The sequence below is a fragment of the Schistocerca americana genome, chromosome 3 (assembly GCF_021461395.2).
Source record: "Schistocerca americana isolate TAMUIC-IGC-003095 chromosome 3, iqSchAmer2.1, whole genome shotgun sequence".
NCBI classification, from domain to species: domain Eukaryota; kingdom Metazoa; phylum Arthropoda; class Insecta; order Orthoptera; family Acrididae; genus Schistocerca; species Schistocerca americana.
In genome coordinates this window covers 294,374,152-294,398,779 of record NC_060121.1, presented here as the reverse complement: position 1 = coordinate 294,398,779, position 24,628 = coordinate 294,374,152, and the positions used below count along the sequence as shown (strand labels likewise).

At 39.2% G+C, this 24,628-nt stretch overlaps 1 protein-coding gene across 1 annotated transcript in view; it reads left to right on the top strand.

Moving 5' to 3' along the window:
• Nucleotides 1–24,628, top strand: part of LOC124606037 (tyrosine decarboxylase-like) — a gene marked incomplete at its 3' end in the record, with an annotated part of 215,061 nt that overhangs the window by 67,554 nt on the left and 122,879 nt on the right. Inside the window, exon 3 of the mRNA XM_047138001.1 lies at nt 17,229–17,342. Within this exon, the coding sequence (XP_046993957.1) occupies nt 17,229–17,342 (114 nt within the window). The remainder of the gene's footprint in view (nt 1–17,228; nt 17,343–24,628) is intronic.

The window sequence follows — 24,628 nt, the reverse complement described above, 5'->3', positions numbered from 1 at the left end:
AATAGGATGTGAACCTACTTCCTTCAGTCTGATACCCTGACATCACTAACCACCCAGTCACACTGAACACACACAACATTCAACAGCATTATTATTTATGTTAGGATTTCCTGAAGGCTTTTGCCACTGATGCATCATTAGCTGACATTTAATTATAAGAAATAGTATCAAAGGTGACCTGTTTGTGATAAATCTTAAGTGTGCCAAGAACAATATTAGTAATATAAACCTGCACAAGGGTGAAACATTCTCTTTCCAGTGTCACTTTTTTATTGGTCTGTTGGCATGGTTGGGGTTATTAGTAGACTCAGTTTCATTTCTGTTCTCGCCTCTACTGAGGTAGATACTAGGAGGATTGTAGCACAATTACAGCCATCAGGGATAATGTCACATCACAATCAAACACAGTCATCTGCACCCCTTCTCTGAGAGAACCATAGCATGGCTGAAATCATTTCAACAGTACACACTGTGCATTCTAGTTAGCATAGAGAGAGCACTCCAAAACACATTTTTGTCCATTTTGTTTGTATACTAGCATGCACTCAAAGATAAATGGCATAATTTTAGTGTAATATTTACAGTGTGTTATTTATTTATTTATTTTATTAACTTTATTGCCAGTTCCATTAGTCCTGATAGCAATGGAGTTGCAAGGATATGGAATGAGTCAGTATTTTTACAATGGTAACAATACAGCAGCAGACAATATGGTTAACTCATGACAAGACTCATAGTAACAACACGGAACACTAGAAGATACAAAAACATATTACATACATCAGAATTAATACTTATGTGTACACATTCAAATTCACAATATCAAAGCATTTGGGCAACAATATAATGCTACAGCAACAAATAGTTTACATTTATGCTTACATTGAATGGCTAATTCAATTGTATAATAAAAACATGCTCCTATGTGCTAAGAAATTCACTAATTGAATAGAATGACTTTTGTATTAGTTATTTCTTCAGTTTACTCTTGAACTTTGATGTTTCAGGAGCAAGACTTTTGATGACACTGGGTAGAGCACTGTAAATTTTGATGCCTGCATAACTTACTCCTTTCTGTACAAGGGAATAATTTGACTGGTTGCTATGAAAATCCTCTTTTGACAATGTGTTGTGACCTTGATATTCACTATTGGTTTTGAAGAGAGAGTGTTTTTTGTTAATGAAACATAAAAGAGAGTATATGTACTGAGATATCATTGTAAATATCTGCAGTTTCCTAAACAGATTCCTGCATGAGTGCCCTGGTTGCATTCAACTCATGATGGCTATAGCTCTCATCTGAGCAATAAAAACGTTTTTTATCAAGAGCTGATTGCCCCAAAAGATGATTCTGAAAGACAAAATAGCATAGAAATATCCAAAATAAGCAGCTCGTATGGCATCATCATGTGTCGTCGATGCAATTATGCCTAAGGCAAATGTTCTAGAATGTAACCTTTTTTCTAAATCTAGGATATGGTTGGACCAATTTATTTTGCAATCTATGTACACACCCAGGAATTTTGCTGAGTCAACTTGCTTTATTTGTTGTCCATTACATTCTATATTTATATCCTCTGGTTCTTTATGTGCTACTTGAAACTGTACATAATGAGGGTTTTTTTTATATTCAGAGAGAGTGCATTACAGTTAAACCATTTCAGAAAGATACATATTTTACCTGTAGGGGCCTTGTAAAATGCCAAAATTATAACTGACTTATTATTTGCAATAATTTCTGTTCCACAGGCTTCAAAGTGAGAATCTGCACTGTAGGTACTTATGTTTACAGATTTATATTTTACATAAGTTTTAACATAGATTGCAGTGCCTCCTTTCTCCTTTATAGTTCTACAATAGCTGGCTGCTAATGAGTATCCATCAATTTGAGGCATTTCAGTTCCACTTGTCACATGGTGTTCTGTTAGACATATTACTTGTGCATGGTTTACAGATTCAGCATCATTAATGTCAAGATTTAGAAGCTCAAATTTGCTTCTGAGACCATTGATGTTTTGGTGGAACACACAGAGTTTACTGCTACTGATATTTCTGGTTCGTTGCTACACTTTGATAGCTTAGCATCTCCCCATAAACTCAGACTGTTTGGCAAATTATCACACCTCAGATTATCACCAGTCTTAACACTTAGCCTAAAAAAGGCTAAGAAACAGAGTGCTGATGTCTGTCTAATGATATTGTCCATGAGATTACTTCTGAACGCTTATTTTCTATTTCACTCAGAACTTTATTCACTACATGTCATTTTCCCATGTCATTTAGATGCAGTCCATGAATTGTGTGAAATTGGCAGCCAATATTGTTTATATTCACTATAGTAATATTTTTGAAGTATTTAGCAATTGATTCACTTTGCTCAACAGCTGCACTTATTTCATGATTCACACATGACCATTGTGGTAGATCATGATGATGTGGGATGATGAGAACAACAACATTATTATGAGTTAAGTGACTCAAACATTTCTTTATTTCGTGATGGCATTTGATGTTTCATTTTTAAAGATATCGTTCAATCCTCCAATTAGCACAGCGTAATCATTTGTGGATAACTTACCAACTTCTGCCAAGTTTGCATGTTTCCTCAATTCAGTTAAACCTAGACATTGCTTGATGAATCTCATAGCAGCTATCACTGTATATGCCTCATTTAGTATACGAGAGCCAATTCTGCACCCATGGCTGTCAGCAATAAGTGCCTCATTTAGTATATGAGAGCCAATTCTGCACCCATGGCTGTCAGCAATAAGTATCAGTTTTCTTCTTAATTTTTCTTCCTTGGAGCCTTGAGACTGTGGGTGACACTGATGGAGTAGCTGTGTGTTGATCGGACTGATCATCTTCAGAGTTGTTATTCACCTTAGCACTACTTATCTGAGTGTCTGTTGCATCTGATCACCAGCCATGGTGGCTTGTATGCATACATTTCATTTCAATTACACTGATAAAAGTTTGATTTTATCTTGGGACTGTCCCAGTTGGTCAATGTTTGCATAGGGAAACAGTAATATCAGAAATTGAGTCCGCCTCGATGCAAAACACCTTGTTATTTGTTTATTTATTTATTATCCCAAACTAATTTTGGCGCCAAATATCACCATCATCAGTGGTTTTTTTTAATCTTATTTATTGTATGTTTTTTAAAGTTTGTTGAAGAGCTTTACTGGAAATGCCAGGCATGGCATAGAAACAATGATTTTATCTTAGAACTCTCCCATTTGGTCCGTGTGTGCATAGAAAAACAGTAATATCAGAAATTGAGTACACCTTGATGCAAAACACCTTGTTATTTGTTTATTTCTTTATTATCCAAGACAAACTAAAAAAAACATACAATAAATAAGATTAAAAAATCCCACTGAGGATGGTGATATTTGTCGCCAAAACTAGTTTGGGATAATAAAGAAATAAATGAATGACAAGGTGTTTTGCATGAAGGTGGACTCAAATTCTGATATTACTGTGATAAAAGTTTAATATAAGGTGTGTTTTTTAAGTAAGGTCCATTTTGTTGTAGACAGTAGTAGTTCGCATGCATACTGCAATGAGCACATGCGCCATGTACTGGCATGCCTCAGGAAAAACTATGCTCAGTTTCAGCTCTGTAGTTAACCTGTACGGTTCTGTTCTGTGCTTCCAAAATGTTTAAGACTATCAACTTGCCCACCACATGTGAGGTTTACTCAGTGATACGGTTTTTGTCAGCAAGGGACCTGTCTGCTGCAGAAATTCATCAACAGATTTGTGAAGTGTATGGTGATACTGTTATGAGTAAAAGCAAAGTGACTGAATTCAAAGATGGCCATGACAACGTCCATGATGAGGATCTCTTCGGTCACCATTCTTTGATTACAGACAATTTGGTGGCTTCAGTTGAAGCAAGGATTCGTGAGAACAGGAGCTTCACAATAACAGGTCTCTCAAATGAATTTCCTGATGTGGTGAGATCAGTGCTTTACAACATTGTTTCTGAACACCTAATGTCCAGGAAACTGTGCTCCTGTTGGGTCCCAAAACTCCTAACAGAGGACCACAAAAACCAAAGATTTGAGTGTGCGATGAAGTTCTTGACTCATTATCATGAAGAAGGTGATGACTTCTTGAGTCAAATTGTAACTGGAGATGAAACATTAGTTTCGCATATCACACCTGAATCGAAGCAACAGGGCATGGAATGGAGACACACACACTCACCTGTAAAGGTGAAGGCCAAACAGATTCTGTCCCAAGACAAAATCATGGCATCCATGTTTTGGGATAGGCATGGTGTTTTGTTGGTCGACATCATGCAACTATCAATGCAAAAGCATACTGCCAAACCCTGAGAAAGCTATGCAGAGCGATTTAAAACAAAAGACGCAGCATGCTGACAAAGGGAATTGTCCTTCTCCAAGACAATGCAAGACCTCACACAGCAGGTCAGACCCATGATTTATTGGACAGTTTTGGCTGAGAAGTTTTAGGCCACCCACCCTACAGTCCTGATATTTCACTGAGCAATTACCATCTGTTCCTCCACCTCAAATAACACCTCAGTGGCAACCATAACAATGATGATGACGACATGAAAACGGCAGTGAACTCTTGGTTGTCGGAGCAGGGGGCAAGTTTTTATGAAGAGGGTATTTTAAAATTGGTGGAGAGGTATGATACATGTTTCAACAAACTTGGCAACTATGTCAAAAAACAGTGAAGTATGTACTTTCTGAAAATAAATTTACTTTTTTTAAATAACCTTTCGTTGTGTACTTATACTCAAATGGACTTTACTAAAAAAATACACCTCGAATAAATATCTTCACACGTGACAACAGAGTCAAGAACAAAAATACACACAACACACACACACACACACACACAAAAAAAACACACACAGACACACACACACACACACACACAAACCATTTTGACCAAAGCATAAAACGATCCCCCCCCCCTTTTTTTAATAGGCTTCTTCAGAAAATTTTAACATTTTTTTCATTTTGTGTGTTTTAATGATAAAAGTATCTGTGTAAAACAAAATTAACATTATACTCATTGTAAACTTTGCACTTATTAACTGTAATCATCTTGGTAATACAAGAAGGAATAAAATTTAAAAAATGAATTACTTGCATTAATTTGTATCTTCACCTCCTCTTTTGATTACTGTCTAAGTCAGTGGTTCCCCACCTTTTGAAGTGCATGAGTCCTGAGTTTAATTAGATATAAGTGATATAAGCTAGTACCCTCTCCTCTAACCCATCTCCTCACCCCCCCCCCCCCCTCCCCCAATCCAGCATCAGCATAAATTCTAAGTAAACTTTAGAATGAAAAAACTATTACTTTTAACACTTCCCTTTTCAAAATTAAGATAAATAAATGATTTTTTGCCATGAACTAGGGATCAATGAGATGACTGGAACTACTTATTTCTAACAATGCTTTTGTATCCGACGATGAAGCAATTCTCAGTGCATTGTGAGTGCTACTAACAACTCCTTTTTGGAAAAGGAAACTAACTATTCACATTGAGGGCAGGCACTAGTAACAAAACATGATTCCACTGCACCACTCCTCTCCTTACTGACATTTGTTTCAGCCACATCCCCCATATCCATTTAAAATCAACAAAATTAAAATTTATGCAATATATTTGTTTTATGTAAATCACATAACTTCAGGACTCCTTACTTCTGAACTGGCAGAAATTGAAAGCCTTCAAGCTGTGAATGACCACTGACACTCAAAATAATAATAGTAATGTGTAGGCACTACTGCATTCTAGTACCCATTACATACACTGAGGTGACAAAAGTTTTGGGACACCTCCTAATATCGTGCCGGACCTTCTTTTGCCTTAATGCAGCAACCTGACATGGTATGGGCCCAACAAGTCAGAAGTTACCTGCAGAAACATTGAGCCATGTTGCCTCTATAGCCATCCATAATTGCAAAAGTGTTGCCAGTGCAGGATTTCATGCACAAACTGACCTCTCAGTTATGTCCTATAAGTGTTCCGTGGGATTCATGTCAGGTGATCTGGCTAGCCAGCTCATTCACTTGAATTTTCCAGAATTGCGAAGAATTATGGCCCAGTGACATGTCGCATTGTCATCCACTATAATTCCATTGCTGTTTGGGAACATGCAGTCCATGAATGGCTGCAAATACTCTCCAAGTAAACGAACATCACCATTTCCAGTTAATGGTCAGTTCAGTTGGACCATGTAAACACAGTCCACATCATTGTGGAGCCACCACCAGCTTGCACAGTGCCTTTTTGACAACTTGGGTCCATGACTTCATGGGATCTGCACCACATTCAAACACTACCATCAGCTCTTACCAACTGAAGTTGAGGCTCATCTGACTGGGTTATGGTTTTACAGTTGTCTGTGGTCCAACCGTTAAGGCCACGAGCCAAGGAGAGGTGCTGCTGCCAAGTCATGCTGTTACCAAAAGCACTCGCATTGGTCATCTGATGCCATAGCCTGTTAACAACAAACTTCAATGCACAACTCCTAATGGAGACATTAATCATAAGTCACACATTGATTTATATGGTTATTTCAAACACTGTTGCTTTTCTGTTAGCAGTGATAACTCTATGCAAATACCTCTACTCTCAGCCATTAAGTGAAGGCCATCAGCCAGAGAGTTTTCTGTGGTGAGAGGTAATGGCTGAGATTTGGTATTCTTGGCACACTCTTGATTCTGTGGATCTGAGAATATTGAATTACCTAAGAATTTCTGAAATGGAATGACCTATGCATCTAACACTAGCTGCCATTCCATGTTTAAAGACTATTAATTCCTGTCATGTGGTCATAATTATGAATCACCTCAGTACAAATGGGAGCTCCACCAATGCACTGCCCTTTTATATCTTCTGTATGTGATAGTACGACCATCCGCATATGTGCATAACGTTATCCCATGACTTTGACACCTCAGTGCAGTTACTCTTGTGCTGTCAATTAGTTCCTTTATTGTTGTGAAGTGCATAATGAAGCAATTTCTAGTCTGTTCTGGGAACTACCAACAACTCTGAAAACACATTTTATATTTCTGCATATGTGATGTATAGTACAAAGAACAAGGTACGTGTTTAGTGGGCACACTATGTGAGAAAAAGCTTTGGCAGCTTTCAGAAGGAAATTTATTTCTTATGCTTGTAGGAGAAACATGTGCACAAACAACAACACAAACACACACACACACACACACACACACACACACACACACACACACACACACACACACACACACACATGCACATGCCTGTCTCTCTACAATGTGCTGACTGTCAGATCTATCCTGATCCAGATTGAGTGTACTGGGGTGAGGATGGGGTGCCAGTTGGGATTGGGTGAGGGATGGAGAGAGAGGAGAGGCAGGGGGAGGGGGAGGGAAACATCTAGTGGCTTGTGGGATAGTGGGGAGCCATCTGTGGGCTATATAGGGGTGCACGTAGAGAGGACAGGTGCAGATGGCTGGGCAAGTGATTTTACAGAACAGGGTGTGAGATGGCAACACGTAACTAGCTGGCGTAGATTGGACAGGGGTACTTCTTGGACAGGGGATGGGAGCTATCCTCACAGTACATCGTTTGTTCACATAACCTCTGTGGCCTAAACCTAAAGTAACCCATTGTCCCCCCCCCCCCCCCCCCACACCCCAACTCCACTCAATCAATTTGTGTGTGTGTGTGTGTGTGTGTGTGTGTGTGTGTGTGTGTGTGTGTATACACAGGCCATCCCCTGTCCCAGTACCCCAACCCAGTGTGTGTCAGCTAGTTGTGTGCTGCCATCTCATGCCACAGTCTGTGAAATCGCTTGCCCAGCCATCTGCCACCTGCCCCCTCTACCTGCAGCTTAGCTAACCCATAGATGGCTCCCTACTCTCCCATGGGCCACTAGACACTTCCCTCCTATCCCCTCCCTGCCTCCCATGTCTCTCCATCCCTCACCCCATCCCTCACCCCATTCCATCCTGCACCCCCACCTCATCGCAGTACACTTATTGTGAGCATGTGTGTCTCCGTATGCACGTTTCTCCTACAAGCTTGAGATAGGAATTTCATTCTGAAAGCTAGCAAAGCAAAGCTCTGTACCTTTTGTTTGTGTACCTGTCTACAATGCAGCACTTCAGCTTTTTGTTGAGTGGTCTCTTTTATTCCTAAATAATTCGTTATTCTCAATTGGAACTTCCCTATATTATTGTTCTTACATTCATGAGAAAAAAGGCATTGTTTTTATATAAGTGAGCAGCAGTGAAATTTATAATCTTGCTTCTCTCAGATATTTGTCTGTTGCTTCTGAATATGTCACAAATTCCTATCACTAAAATTTATCATTACTAAAATTTATAATTTTGGATGTCACAAATATTTGCCTTCTTCCTCTCAATATCTTATAATCACCAAGGTTGTGGCTATAGTGAGACCTGAGAATATAGCTGTTTTTTCTGAATATATAGTGGATTTCATTTCTATATTTACATTTGAATATGGTATTATTTCTTCATATCTTGCTCCCAAACATGTCATCTGCCTGCTGCTCTCTCACTGACTGAGTAGAACCAGGAGCTGACAGACCTCCTATCATTTCCATCGTACCTCATCATGCAAGCTGACAACAGAGCTGCATGAAACACATAAGTAAACCACTGGCTTCTATCTTGACTTCTACCATCTCCTGCAGAAATGTGTAGTGTTTTTGAGTATTTGTTCAATATGAGAGGTAATTCAGTTCAGACTATAAATGCATTCAGGCAAACTGCATTTTAAATGTAGTAGATATTCACAAGAAGCAAAGGTGCATGGTATACCTTCCCATGATTGGCAGCAGGACGAGATTTGTCACCAGCTGACCACACCCCTCTCTACATTCATCCTAGTTCTCATCAAAGCTGATGTCACTGTGGCAGTGTACTAGCAGTTGATATGGGCAGTCCATTTTTTTCAGCTTCTGAAGTTTGAAGCATTTGATTTTCTTTGTACTTGAGAATTTTATTTTTCTTTACTTCCCCATGCCAAGTTACAGTTGGAAACCTGAAACAAAATAATATGCTAAGCTGAAAGGCAGGCATAGTTGACAGCTCCAAACAAATATGCATTCAGAACCCAAATACCATGCACCAAAACTGACAATAGGTAAATGGAAATGCTGTGTGCTAGGGCCTCTCGTCGGGTAGACTGTCAGCCTGGTGCAAGTCTTTTGAGTTGACGCCACTTCGGTGATTTTCATGTCGATCATGATGATAAGGGCAACACAACACCCAGTCCCTGAGTGGAGAAAACCTCTGACCCAGCCGAGAATCAAACCTGGGTCGTTAGGTAGGACATTCCGTCACGCTGACCACTCAGTTACCTGGGTTGAACACTGACATTAGCTGACAGCTATGGGATCTTGGATAGTATTCTAATACTAGAAGGTGATGGTGTGTATGTGAAGTGGGTGTCAACTTCTGAATCTTAAAACTGCATTTCAACACCAAAAGCTGACACTGTGTATGTGCAGTACATGTCAGCTAATAAATCTTACAGCGAACCTAACCTAAACTAACCTAACCAACAGTATTCTCTATATGCATTAGGCATCGGCATTTTTCCAGCTTCCAAAGTTTGAAGCATTTGATTTTTCAGTTGATGGAAACTTCAACAACTGCATGGAAGTGACTTATTAAACAGAACTAGTTTTGTGACAGTGCAGTCACATCTTCAGGTACCAAACAGTTGACCTAAAGAAGACACAATAACCATAATTAGAACTATTTTAAAACATAACACAAGATTGATGAAAGTCTGACTAATGTGATGTATACAGACCTTTCAATACATAACATACTTAAACATACTTAATACTCCATAAGGGTAACAGAAGTCTCCTATCTTCCAGTGTGGAACCGGCATCACTAAGTACTCAGCTATATATACTATCATATAAAGACAAGGTGTTGTTTTCATTGTCACCAAAAATCTTGAAAAGCTCCTGACTGATGTATTTCAGATTTTTACACAATGCTTTAATAAACATATGATGAACATAAGCAAACACACACACACACATGCACACACACACACACACACACACACACACACACACACACACACACATCGAAAATGTTATTAATAAAAAGTGTCAAATCATTTTTGACTGATTTACTTCAGATATTTACATGTACTGTAGTACATATTCAGTTGCACATAGGCTATATCTATTCTAAACTAAAATGTACTGGTTTTATCTTAAAACTGACTCTGGGAAATGTGCTATCCTGTACTGTGCTGTGAAAATGTGTGGTTTCATTTTTCTTTATCACAGTCAATTTTAAGTATGATATCAAGTCATTTAAACCATTAGACAAAGTGTTTCTCCCATATATACTCTTTCCCCATGTATAGAATTTTATACAAAACTGTTACACAATAATGTTCTGTTACATTTCCTTTCTTACAGCTGGTTTTAACGTAAAACAGAAAGGTTGAATTTATGGCTTATCAACCAATAAACAAGGCTGAAGGTAAGAGAGAGGGGAAAAGAGGAGATGGACAAAGAGGGGGGAGGAAATGGGCATAGAAAGGGGGAATGAGGAGATGGATAAAGAGAGGGGGAGGAGGAGATGGGTGGGAAAGGGGGTGGGGAAGAAAGGGTGGAGATGTGGGGGGAGGAGCTGATGGTTGGAGAGAGGAGGGAAGAGGAGGAGATGGAAAGAGAGAGGGGGAAACGAGATTAGCATGTACATCCAATTCCCATACATATTTAGCATTTGCAAAGCATTGTGCAGTTCACTAGTCATGAAGAAAATAGCCAGAGGAAGGTGTGGCCCAAGGAACAGGGCTAGTTGAATAAGAACCACATTCTAAATATGGAAGCAAGCCCTAACCCGAAACAAGCTTACTGAAAATATGTAGGAGCGTCCTCTGGGGAAACTGCACAGTGGTGCATGTGTGGGAACCAGAACTGACCTAGTGAGTCAAGTACTACCAGTTGACACAAGAAGCAACAGAAAAGTGTCAAACTAAACCAATGTAAATATGCTGGTAAGCATTGGAAGATAGGGAAAACTCAGCAGGAACCAAAGATGTCAGGAAACTATTCATGATTAATAAATAATTTTGATACAGCAGTTGCGGTTTTCATCTACTGAAATATAACATCACAGCTGTGATTGCCCCTCGTACCAAGTGATTTGCATTTGATTTTCTTCACACTTAAGAATCTTGTTTCCCTGTACTTTCTCCATGCCAGATTATAGATTGAAACCTGAAAGAAAATAATATGCTAAGCTTGCAAGCAGTGATAAGTGACATTCCAAACAAATATACATTCAGAACTTAAATAGTATGAGGCAAAACTTGACAGTAAGTGGTGGCTACTGGATCTTGGGTAGTATTCTAACACTAGAAGGTGAAGGTGTATTTGTGCAGTGGGTGTCAGCTATTGAATCTTAAAACTACAACTTATCACCAGGAGATGAATGTGCGTGTGTGTGTGTGTGTGTGTGTGTGTGTGTGTGTGTGTGTGTGTGTGTGGACAGTAGATGTCAGCTATTGGGTCTTAAATATTCTCTATGTGCAGTGGGTGTCAGCTACAGGAGGGAGGATGTGCGGAAAATGTCAGTCACTGGAGTTGTAAGCTACTAGAGATGTGTGTCATTGCACACGCACAGACATCAGAAACTCTAACCATGATGTCGACTAATCAAGTTGAGACTTGTTTCAGCATATTGTGGATTATTCCAACAAGCAAAAGCGATTAATCAAGGGGTCAAGGGGTTCAGATTAATAAAGTCAAGGCCTGTTGCCACCAGAAGCTGACAATGTGTATGTATAGTCGGTGTCTGCTACAGGGGGTGTGGAGTTGTCAGCTACTATGTGTGTCAGCTACTGGGGGTGCCAGCTACTTGTCAAATGGATGTGTCAACTACTTGAGGGGATCAGCTACTAAGGAAAACTGTATTTCTTTCATTCCCTCCATAGCATTGTATATAGAATATTATAATGTTGTTGCCTCATTTAAGTAAGCATTACAGAGAGGGGGTGGGGGGGGGGGGGGGAGTGTAGTGGAGAGGAAATTTACTGTGGTGCATAAATCAGAGAGGTGAAATCTGATGATGATAATAATGAGACAGGTATGGAAACATTGTACAAAATACAACTTCCTGGAACAATTCTCATCTTGATTAGTTGACATCATGGTTAAACTTGCTGACACCTATGCACATGCATTGATCAACACTCCAAGCAGCTGACAGCCACAGTAGCTGACACCCATTGCACATACAGAATATTTCAAAGATGCATTAGCTCATGCCCACTGCACATACATGCTGTCAGCTTCTGGTGATGGAGAAGCTAACACCTACTGTCAGGCACGTACTATTTGAGGTTTGAGTGCACATTTGTTTGGAAATGTTAAATGTTGCTACCACTTCTTGCCAGTTTACATCATTATTCTGTTTCAGGTTTCCAACTGTAAGGTGACAAGAGCAAAGACAAGGAAAAGAAGATTCTCGAGTATAAAGAAAATCAAATGCTTCAAACTTTGGATGCTATAAAAAATGGGATGCCCATAGCAAGTGCTAGCAAACTGTAAAGAGTTCACAGAACAACTCTGATGTATACAAATTGTGGAAAATATCCAGTTCAAAGACAGATGAGTTCCTCCTGCATATTGGATGAAGAATGTTAAGTTTGGTTGATCAAGCAGATTTTGGAGAGTCATAAGAATGGATTACTTATTAATAGAAGTCATCTAATGTAAGGTGTCCCATGCTAATTGCATAGTTGAGCCTGGGTACTCTATGCAAGGACTGAAAACCTGGCAGGAAGTGGATAGAATTGTTTTTGCAAAGACACCCAAACATTACACAAAAAATTCCAGATACAAGGACTGCATCAAGATGCAGTGTTATTAATGAAAGGTCATGGAAAGAGCATATACCATAAGTTGTGACTTAGAAGAAGAAGAAGAAGAAGAAGACAGGGCAAGACAAAAATGTTAAAGCCAAAGAAAACAATGTACTTAGGAAAGCAGAAGCTGGAAATATTGAAGTAGTAGAAGAAGAAGAGGATGATGGTGAAGTTAATAACATAGATGATGATTATGAAAAAGAAGGTGACAATGAGGAAGATAATGTTCATGACTGGAAGACAGTCTCCAATAAATCGCCAGGACGTATTGAGTATGTTTAGTGGGATGACCCAAATGTACTGATAGAGTGATTAGTTTGCCAACTTCAGAAGGAGTATGCACATAAATGACATAACATCTGTTGAAGAGAAACTTCAAGGAGTATCAGTGATTGCTTGTTCACAATGGCTGTCAAAGATAAAGTGAAAGACAGCTGTAGAATGGAAAGCTGCATATTAGTACATTCAGCCAATGGAAAGACAATCACAAAATATGCATTTCACAAATTTAAAGGATTTAAAAAAAAGTAAATGTAAGCAATTATTGCATGGGATTTTGTGTATCAAACAGCAGTTTTGGGGACATTAAAAAAGATCAATTTCAAAAAAGAACTAAACATACAGGCAAAATTATAGTGCCAATATTATAAGCTGGGCACACTGTCAGCTACTGCTGTTACAATATAGTTTTAAGATCCAGTAGCTGACATCCATAGTCAAGTTATGATACATACTCTGTCAACTTCTGATTTTAGAATACAGTTTCAATACTTAATGCCTGTTTGTTTGGGTCAACAATCACTGCCTTGCCTGTTTAGCATTATCAGCAAAGGATGACATACATTTTATGGTGCAAGGTAACATTAATACCCTAGCATTAAGTCGCTATAATGTTCAAATGACTCCAAATGCGGTTACTGAAAGTATAGCAACCCTCATTTCTTACCTGTATGAATATGTGCATTATTACTATTCAGTATGCAGTTTTATCAAAGTATAATCTAATCTTCAATGGGTGTTGGCACATGTTGGCATTGCCAGCAGAAGTTGACAAATATTTTGTACTGCAAGATAAAATTAATACCTGAACGTAAGGGTTGCTTTAATGGTTGGAATTATCACGAGAAAATGGCAAATATTTTATAGTTCAATGTAAAGCTATACACTAGCATGGAGTATTACAGTGTTTGAGTGACATTAAAGTATAGCAACCCTTATTACTTATCTATATGAATATTCATTACTACAGTTCATTATGCTGTTTCTTCAAAACATTGTGTAGTTTCCCTTGCTTGACAGCAGAAGATGACAACATTTTGAAATCAAGATGAAGTTACTACCTTAATGGGTGATCACTATAATGTTTGGCTGAATTTTATATTGGTTTTAGTAATGAGTTTTATTCACTAATTTGATAATAACATTGTTAACTTTGGTAATTCTCTCCAACAAGTGTACTTTAAGCAATAGTGCCAATACTTGAGCCACCTGTGTTTTAATAAGCAATACAGACTGGAGCTAATGTTGCAGATAGTGTCAACATCTGTTGATGGAAGACATCAAAGTAGGGAAATAAGTATCATAGAGTTGTACATAAATGTTGTCCCATAGCATTTTATCAACAAGCAAGCTCACCTTACATAAGTTTGTGTTGATTCTCTCATAATCCTGGCAAACATAATGATGGGTCAGTTGTTATAATTATGCATACCTCCAGCTAGGCCACTAGAAACTGTGCAGAGTGGTACAGCTGCAAGTGTCAAGTCCCTTGGATAAACAACAGTGGCTAATTTGCATCAGCTCACTGATGTGTAAGTTACTATTTGCTCTCTGGTGAACTTATTTATAATCATCATGCAATATTTGCCTATTTTCTGGTCATTAATTTGTACTTTGTTGTTCTCATCTGTCAAGTTATAGCTTTGCCTATTGACAGATCTATGAAATGATACCCAATATCTGATAATTTCATTGTACTGGTAAAACCAGTAGCTGTAAAACATTACAAGGTACACACCTTAGCTATTACTGCACAAAGTTGTGTCATTTTTGGCACATGCAGTGATGCATGTCAGAATGTGTTTCAGTGCTTCTGCAAATTATGAAATGAATAACGTGAAGGAGCAATGGATTTGCATCAAATTCTGTTTAAAGTTGAAGAAAACTGCAACTGAAACCCACCACATGTTGACAGATACATTTGGTGAAAGGGCACTGTGTCAAGCAAGAACATTTGAGTGGTTCAAGCACTTCAAGAGAGGCAAGCAGTGTACATGGCTACAGCACTAGGAGAAAGGATGATCTTCACTACACAAGGTTAAATCTAACTTTGGCTCAGAAGGGGGTAAATTATGCTGCCACAAAAGTCTTTGGTCACTTACCTAACAGCATCAAAAGTCTGACAGATAGCCATATAGCATTTAAAAGGAAATTAAAACAATTTCTTAATGGCAACTCCTTCTACTCATTAGATGAATTTTTGGACATAGTAAGTGCGTAATTTTCACAACCCCCACAAAAAAAGTGAGAATATTAAGTGTCATGTAATTTTATTAACCTGACACGTTCCACATCATTATGAAGTGTCGTATTCATGATCTATGGAACAAGTACTAATCTAATCTGTGGAAGATGATGAACATTCTGGTTGATTGCCAATTTGCACAACACTGGAAATGATCACGAAGGTGTGTGACGTGGTTCATGGGTAACCAATACAGACAGTTCACAATGTTTGTAACAGGCTTGGGCTGTCGGTGCTGTACATGTCAATGAATTCTAGCTGATGAACTGAACATGAGATGAACTGTAGCGAAGTTTGTCCCTTGCCTTCTCAGCATCAAACAATGAAACCTCAGCATTCAGAAGTGAACTAAACTGCAATGAAGTCTTGAAGAATGTCCAAAATTCTTAATCAGAGTCATAACAGGTGATGAATCTTGGGTCTACAGTAATGACCCTAAAACAAAGCAGCATTAATCACAACGGAAAACACCATCTTCTCCAAGGCTGAAAAAAGCTTGACAAGTTTGCAGACATGTGAAGTCAGTGCTGATCACTTTTTTTTTTTTTTTTGACATTCGAGGAATAGTGCATAAGGAGTTTGTTCCACCTGGTTAGACGGCCAGTAGGCAGTTTTACTGAGAGGTTGTGGTGTGGCTAGTGGAAAATGCTCAGTTAAAATGGCCAGAGTTGTGGAGAAAGGAAGCCTTGTTGGGACTGTGACACTGCACCTGCACACACCTCACTCGTGAAGGAATTTCTGTCCAAAAACAACATGACAATGATCCCCCACCCTCATTAATCACCTGACCTAGCCTTGTTTAACTTCTGCCTGCTCGCAAAGGTGAAAATCATGGTGAAAGATACTTCCATTCTCCATTTGACTGCATGTTCTACCTACTTTGAGTGCACTGACAATCTGTGCAGGCACCAAGAGAGTGATTAATATTAAGAGTGCTTACCAGCCTGGCAAACTTACAATGTTCTCCAACACTACCTTTGAGTTGTTCACTAAAACACCAAAGTACATTAATTGCCAAGAGTTACACACCACAAGAAGTTTTTGTTTCTGTTTAGTTCAAGAAAATTCAGGAACTACTGTTTTCATGGATTTAAAATCTGTGTTGTTGAAAAATCAGCCTTAAAATGCATTGGATTCTAATGCACGTCTTTTTTTTATTTTTATTTTCAAGATTCTTCCAAAAGTTTGCAGAGTCCTGCTATCTGTAGTGGTAGCTTAACGCTGTCTTCATGCCAAGTAAAGAACCTTGGGTGTCAGCCACTGCCCATCTTACAGAAGGAGGCACCAGAAAAAATAATGCAATATAAGAACTCACTTTTGAAAAGTCAAATACAGCATACGTATTTTGACTGAATCTTTGCTAGTAAGGAAGCAATAATTCTGAAATTCAATCATACCTCTAGATTGATGCTGATATAAGATTAAAGTTGACTAGGATATAGTCCAGTAAGACATGGTCGATGAAAAAAATATATAAGTAAGAACTAGCACCTTTCACACTTTTGTTTGTAACAGCAGTGCACTGAATAAACATTACAATATCAGGCAATGAAACGCTTGTGACAAATAACTGTTATAGATTCTTCTTTTCTACTCTGTTCCAACATAAGACAGTATGTACTGAAAAAAGTTTACAGTTACATGCCTGTGGAATAACTGTTAGCTTGCATTTAGCTTTATATACCTATGTGCTGTCCAGTCTTTTGTGATGATTATAAGTACTCTACTATTAATTCAATATCTATAAATCCACATACTATTTATACTAATTCTTATGTTTTGCAGGTCACACAGTGGAATCATCCCTATTTCTTTGCTTATTTTGCAAGTGCAAATTCATATCCTGGGATTCTTGGAGACATGTTATCAAGTGCCTTAGCATGTCAAGCATTTAACTGGGTATGTCAAACACTCATATTCTCACTTACAGCAAATATAAAAAGGCGTGATTTCCAGCTGAAATTATTTTAAGAGGTTTTGAATTACCTGTCTTCCTTTTAACATTTAATACCTACTTGTTGTGATGTGAAAGGCAGTGTGCAGTTAAAGTAGAATGAATATGTTATGACGAGAGTGCAGTTTGTTATGGACTGCACATAACCAATATAGAAAAGTTTGTAGACCTACTCAAAAAATGCAAAAATATATACTATAATTTCTAAAGATTGTGCTATTGTATGAGAAAAAGGCACTTAAAAACATAAAGCATGCACTTAAAGACAGCAAACATGCACTTAAAGGAAATGAACCAGTACAGAATAGACATTCCTTAGAGCCTTAAATGTTTTATTAGAATTTTTAACATGAACAGTAATAATTTTATTTTGGTAACAATTATTAGTTGTGTGTTTACAAGACATTACTAAATATTTTTTCCAGATTTATTAGAAAAGTTCTCCTTTTCAAGTTTTGAAAGGTTCTCTACACCTCACCTGATGTTAGATGGTAGAATGTCATTACAGCAGTGCAGCTAGGAGAAATAAGCTCCAAATGTTTCACTTATTTATCTGCTGGTACCAAGTTGATATAACAAATAAAACAAAGCCCAAATTTCTTCCCTCCAGCTTTCTTATTTTTACAGGAAATGAGACCCCAACATCCTCCCGGTGGCTGCTCTTAGGTAATGAAATCATATTTCCAGACTAACCCAATGAGGTAGTGCATTTGTTAAGACACTGATCTCATATTTGGGAGGATGGAGTTTGCTCAGTCTGGGCATCCTGTTTTAGTTTTTCTGTGGTTTTCCTGCATGATTTCAAACAACTGCTGGTATGGTGGATCACCTGCCCTATCTTCATTGAAACATACTTATTCACTGATGAGCCAAAATGTTATGACCACCTGCTTAATAGTTTGTTTGTCTGTCTTTGGAACAAAATGTATACTGATTCTGCATGTCAGAGATCCAACAGTTTGTGGGTAGGTTGGTGGAGGTATGTAGCATTAGATGTCTATGCAAAGGTCATTGAATTTGAGTATATAAAGACTGATGACCTCAGAAGTTAAGTCCCATAGTGCTCAGAGGCATTTGAACCATTTGAGTAGGTAAAGGACCACCAATTTGCGTTGTGGTGATGGTGCCCAATAGTGACTCTGATGGGTTCCATAGGATTTACATCAGACAAATTTGGTCACCAAGACATCAATGTAATGCTCCTCAAACCACTGTAGCACTATCCTGGCTCCAAGACATAGGCATTTATACTACTGAAAGATGAAATTGCCATCAGGGAAGACATCAAGCATGAAAAGATGCAGGTGGTCTGCAGCTGTCAGCATCTTTGTGATTACTACCAGAGATCCCATGCAAGTGCAGGGGGACATCTTTCGTAGCATAATACTGCTCCCATCAGCCTGCATCCATGGTGCGCTGCATGTTTCAAGTCCCCAATGATGGCATTCATGGAGACAACTATCAACCTAGTGTTCACCCCAATGATGGCTTTCATGGAGACAACCATCAACCTAGTGTAACAAAAATATGATTCACCCAAACAGCTGACAGGTTTCCATTGATTAATGGTTGAATCCCAATGGTCCTATGCCCACTGCAATCGTAATTGATGGTGTCATTGGGTCACTATGTGAACACATAGGGGTGGCCCTGCTGTGATGCTCCATCTGATAACTTTTGTTCACTAATTGTAAGGAAACACTTCCCCTGACCTATGTCTATTTGTACCTTATGTACCTTATACTGGCAGAGCGAATCCATACCACTAATACAATTAACTATATGTTTTCCACAACTAGACAGATGCATTTTAAAGAACATTTTTTGATAGCAATGGGTATTAATGCCTGGAGTGCCGCCCCTTTAGATTTGTTGCCTTCTGCGGTCAATATTTGACAGTTCTCCACAGGAAAAGTTGGTATGTGTGTTCACTTTTGTAAATCATTAAATAAACCAATGGGCATATCTAAATCAGCTATCCTGTCATTTATTAAGTCCTATACAGACTCCCTTCTGCTCTCTCCAAATTGTCCACATTTTTGTGACACAAGTCCTCCTTGATATTTACTTATTTGTCATATCTCAGAGAAAAATTAGGAATTAATTGTTCACTCCCATCCCCTTTCATGGTCTGCAAACAGGGGCCTGTCGCAACGTGTTTTGGTTTTACTGATTAGTAGGCATTTTTTTTTTTTCTTTTTTTTTGGGAGGAGGTGGGGGTAATCATGTCACCTACACTATATGCACAGTGTGGTCTTGCTTTCATCAGTTTCTGTCTTGTCATCCCATGAATTAAATTAATTAAATTCTCTTTGATCTTGATCTACCTCCGCCCCATACGTAATTGTTGTTCCACTTGTTTAGCTACCAAGAGATGGACTGCCTGACTGTCTACCACTGGTCAGCCCTTGTCAATTATTATATTGGCTGTTACTGACCACCAGGGTTACATTTTAAATCTATTGTCTGAAACCGCTCTGTTCTGTGTATACTGGTCCATTGTAATTAGGATTGTGGTTTACTTTAAAATCTCATTTGTGTCCTTGGTTTCCCCAGTTACAATAGTTACCTCCTGTGTGATTATTACTATAGGTGGTGGTACAGGTGCCCACCATGTTGATTGCATCTGCCATTACTACTTTGCAGTCACTATTTCACTAAGGTTCACTTTGCACATTATTTTTCTGGGCTTGCAACAGCACCTCTTCATAAATCAGGTCAATCGAGTCCAGAATGAATAAAAAGTGTTCTACATCATTCTCAAGCATTGTGATCAATTTTTGCTTGTTTTGTGCAGGTAAATGATTTTTGAGTATTTTTAGTACATGCATATGGGAGACTGTATTTGTCCAGTATCTTGTTTTGTTCAGGTATTTTTAAAAATACATCTGTAACTTCTATGTTTACTATTGAATAGTGCTGGTTAAATACCACTCACTGTGGCCTCTATTTGACTCCTATTGGGCAGAATTTGTCCAAGAAGGCATGCACAAGCCATTCAAAAGTATGGCCAGATCGGTTGGGTGTACCCCACAACAAACTTGATCTTTTATACCTCAGTCCAATTGCATGGTAACATATTATGGAAGACTGATTAGTACCACGGGATTTGTTCTTTTACCCTCTGTACTAAAAGTTGGAAACTGCCTATACCGGAGTAACTCTTTATCAGCTAGAAGACTAAAAAAGCAGGATATGAGGTATTGTAGCCCTCTATTCAGCCTGGCTCCACCTGATTGCTACTGATTAATGGCGCCTTTGTGATATGAATACCACTAGCAAAACTGTTACACGATTTTTCTTCCACTGCCTTTAAACCTGATTCAATCCTGGCAGTTAGTTCATTTTCCTTCCCCTTGACTACCTCTTTGACTGCTTCTATACAGATCTTATACCCTTGCACTACCTTCTGTGCTAGTGTCATATACTTATTCAGCTTTCTCCATTAAGGTCTGTATGTCCACATCTATTCTTTCTTAAGTTTTCTTTATTAACTTACTGCTCAGTTTTAAATTATTCAATTCTGCAGACTGTTCCTGTGCTTTCTCAGGCAAATCTTTACATATAGTTTGCAACTCAGTAATAGTATCTAGTGTTTCTTTTTCACTTATATTAATTTATGACTGAGTCCCTGAATTTTAATCTGTGAATTGCCCACGTGTTTCAGCTTAATTGTCATTTCCTCCTGTGGCCTGTTAATTATCTGTTTCCTTAGACATACCTGTGAATAACTCCACGTTTAATTCTTTTCCCATTTCAGACAACTTACATGTTAAATCATTTGACAGGTAAGTGTGCAATTTTTTACTTATGTCATCAAATTTTTGCATTTGTTAATTTGAAAGTTCCTCAAGCTTTTGAGTCTCATGATTCCTAAAATCATTAAATGTTTGTGATTATTGTTTTGAAGAACCATTGACTTTTTGTGTTAAATTATTACATTATTGTGTTAACTCATTAAAGTTTTGTGTTTGTTCATTAAATTTTTGTGTTTGTTCATACCTTGCATAAGTTGTAACAATATTGTGAAAAGGAAAGTTGCTAATGCCCATATAGCAGAGATGGTGAGTCACAGATAGGCACAACAAAAAGACTGTCACAAATAATAGCTTTCAGCCAGTAAGGCTTCATCAGAATTAGATGGAAAATACACACATAAACACTCATTCAAATGCAACTCACACACACATGACTGCAGTCTCAGGAACCTGAGGCCACACTGGGAGCAGCAGCACTGGTGGCATAATGGGAGTGGCAGCTGGGTGGGGGTAATGAGGAGGCTGGAGTAAGAAAAGGGAGGGGTGGTAGGGTAGGCTTGGTGGACAGTGACATGCTGTTGAGGAGCATGGAGGGATGAAGTGGAAAGAGGGTAGGGTAGCTGTGTGCAATGGTAGGTTAGGCAGAGGATACAGCGATGTGGGGGGGGGGGGGGGGGGGGGGGGTTAGTGGAAAAGGAGAGAAGTAAAAAGACTGGCTGTGGTGGAGGAATGAGGGGTGTGTAGTGTTGGAATGGGAACAGAGAAGGGGCTGGATGGGAGAGGATAATGACTAACGAAGGTAGAGGCCAGGAGGGTTACAGGAATGTAGGATATATTGCAGGGAAACTTCCCAACTGTGCAATTCAGAAAAGCTGGTGTTGGTGGCAAGGATCCACACAGGCTGTGAGGCAGTCATTGAAATGAAGGATTTCATGTTTGGAAGCGTGCTCAGTGACAGGGTGGTCCACTTGTTTCTTGGCCACAGTTTCTCGGTGGCCATTCTTGCGGACAGACAGCTTGTTGGTTGTCATGCAAACAGAAGGAGTCGCAATGGGGAGCTCACCTTCACCTGTGGTCGCGAATTTCTATATGGAGTACTTCGAGGAGGAAGATTTGGCAGCATCCAGATAGAAACCTACTTGTTTTCTATGTTATGTTGATGACACATTTATGATATGGCCCCATGGAAGGGACAAGCTCCTAGACTTCCTTACACACCTGAACTCAATACATCCGAACATCAAATTCACTATGGAGACCAAAGCAGAAGGAAGTTTACCATTTCTGGACGTCATGGTCAAAAGAAGAGCGGATGTCACCCTGGGCCATGGGGTATACAGGAAGAAAGCACACACCGACCTGTATTTGCATGGAAATAGCTGCCACCACCCTTCGCAGAGAAATGGGGTATTAAAAACACTGGTGCACAGGGCGCACACCATCTCAGATGCAGAGAGTCTGCCCCGTGAGCTGGAACACCTCAAAACTGTGTTTCAGAAAAATGTGTACTCATAATGGCAGATCAGACGTGCTCTCCACCCCACCTCTACAGTACAGCATGTGGAGATGGACGAAGTCAACGAGGAAGAGATAGCCACTACCTATATACTGTAAACTGGCGCACTATCAGGGAAAGTAGGACAAATATTGAGGAAACACTGAACAGGAACTGTCTTTTGCCCGACCAATAAAACACGAGCATTATTGAGAAGTGTCAAAGACGATCTCGGTTTGCAGAAGTCCGGCATATACCAGATTCCCTGTGAGTGTGGGAAGACTTACATTGGACAGACAGTGCATACAATTGAAGATTATTGCCGAGAACATCAGAGGCACATTTGACTTATGTACCCCAACAAGTTGGCAGTCACAGAGCACTGTTTGTCTAAAAATCATGAAATGGACTACCAACATACCAGGGTCTTGGCACAGACATCAAAATACTGGGACAGTGTCGTTAGAGAGGCTATCGAAATTCATATCAGGGATGGACTCATCAACAGAGACTGCCACTATAACTTCAGCAAGGCATGGAACTAGCACTGAGTCTAATTAAAAAGAGGCTCAGCAAAGAAAACGAACGAGAGACCAGGGCAGATGAGGCAGTTACACTGACACCACCACAGACACTGATGCCAGCCTCACAGCAACCGCTGACGCACGGCCGTGGGTGCGGACCGGAGAGAGAACACCTCGCGGGGGAAGGGGATTTAGGATGGCCGCCCACCCTCAGAAGCTCAGTTCGTCAGCACACCCGACGATGGCGACATGTCTGATCGCCAAAATATTGTGCCTGTTGGAGACTATGGACCGGCAGTACACCTGTGGACTGCTCGAGATGTAAATGTTCATCATGGTCTAGCACTTTCACATTCTTTTTACAGGTACACATGGAATTACAGATTACAAACCTTCACAAAATATTTGTAGCAAATTTAGAGTTATTAGTTCACATATGCAGTCCTGGGAAGGAAGGAGAGGGAAAGACAAAAGGATGTGGGTTTTAAGGGAGAGGGTAAGGAGTCATTCCAATCCCGGGAGCGGAAAGACTTACCTTGGAGGGAGGAAATGGGACAGGTATACACTCGCACACACACACATATCCATCCGCACATATACAGGCACAAGCAGTTAAAACACCTACTTGGTCATCATCATTTGTTGCAGGTCGTGCTTGACATTTCACATGTGACTGAACACTTCCTGTTTCCTTAAATAACATAACTATCTGGCGAAGGCTTGGGACACTTCGATGGTGTCATCCAGGATACCAAGCAGCATACATAGCACATGCCCATTGGGCATTTTGATCACAATAGCCATACATCAACACGATATCGATCTATTCCGCAGTTGGTAAATGGTCCATTTTAACACAGGTAATGTATCATGAAGCAAATACCGTCCGCACTGGTGGAATGTTACATGATGCCACATACTTATATGTTTGTGACTATTACAGCACCATCTGTCACAAAGCGAAAAAAGTGGTCCAACTAAAACATTCATATTTCTTTACGTACTACATGAATATGTAATAAAAAAAATGGGGGTTCCTATTTAAAAACATGCAGTTGCTATCTGTTTGAACTATGGTAGTGCCTTCTAGCGGGCCAACCATAATGCCATCTGGTTTCCCCCTTCAAGCTAGAAGAGTTTCGTTCTTTGTAATTTTTTATTATTATTATTATTATTATTTTTGTTTTTGTTTTTTTTGTTTGATGCTTATTTCATGAGATATTTGGCCCGGTCACTATCAATGGACCTCCCTGTGTCATATATATATAAACAAAGATGCTGTAACTTACCAAATGAAAGCATTAGTATGTTGATAGAGACACTAAAAAACACACACACAAATTTCAAGCTTTCACAACCCAAGGTTGCTTCATCAGGAAAGAGGGAAGGAGAGGGAAAGATGAAAGGATGTCTTTTTTGGGAAAATTTCGAGAAAACTGCGTGTAAATGTATTA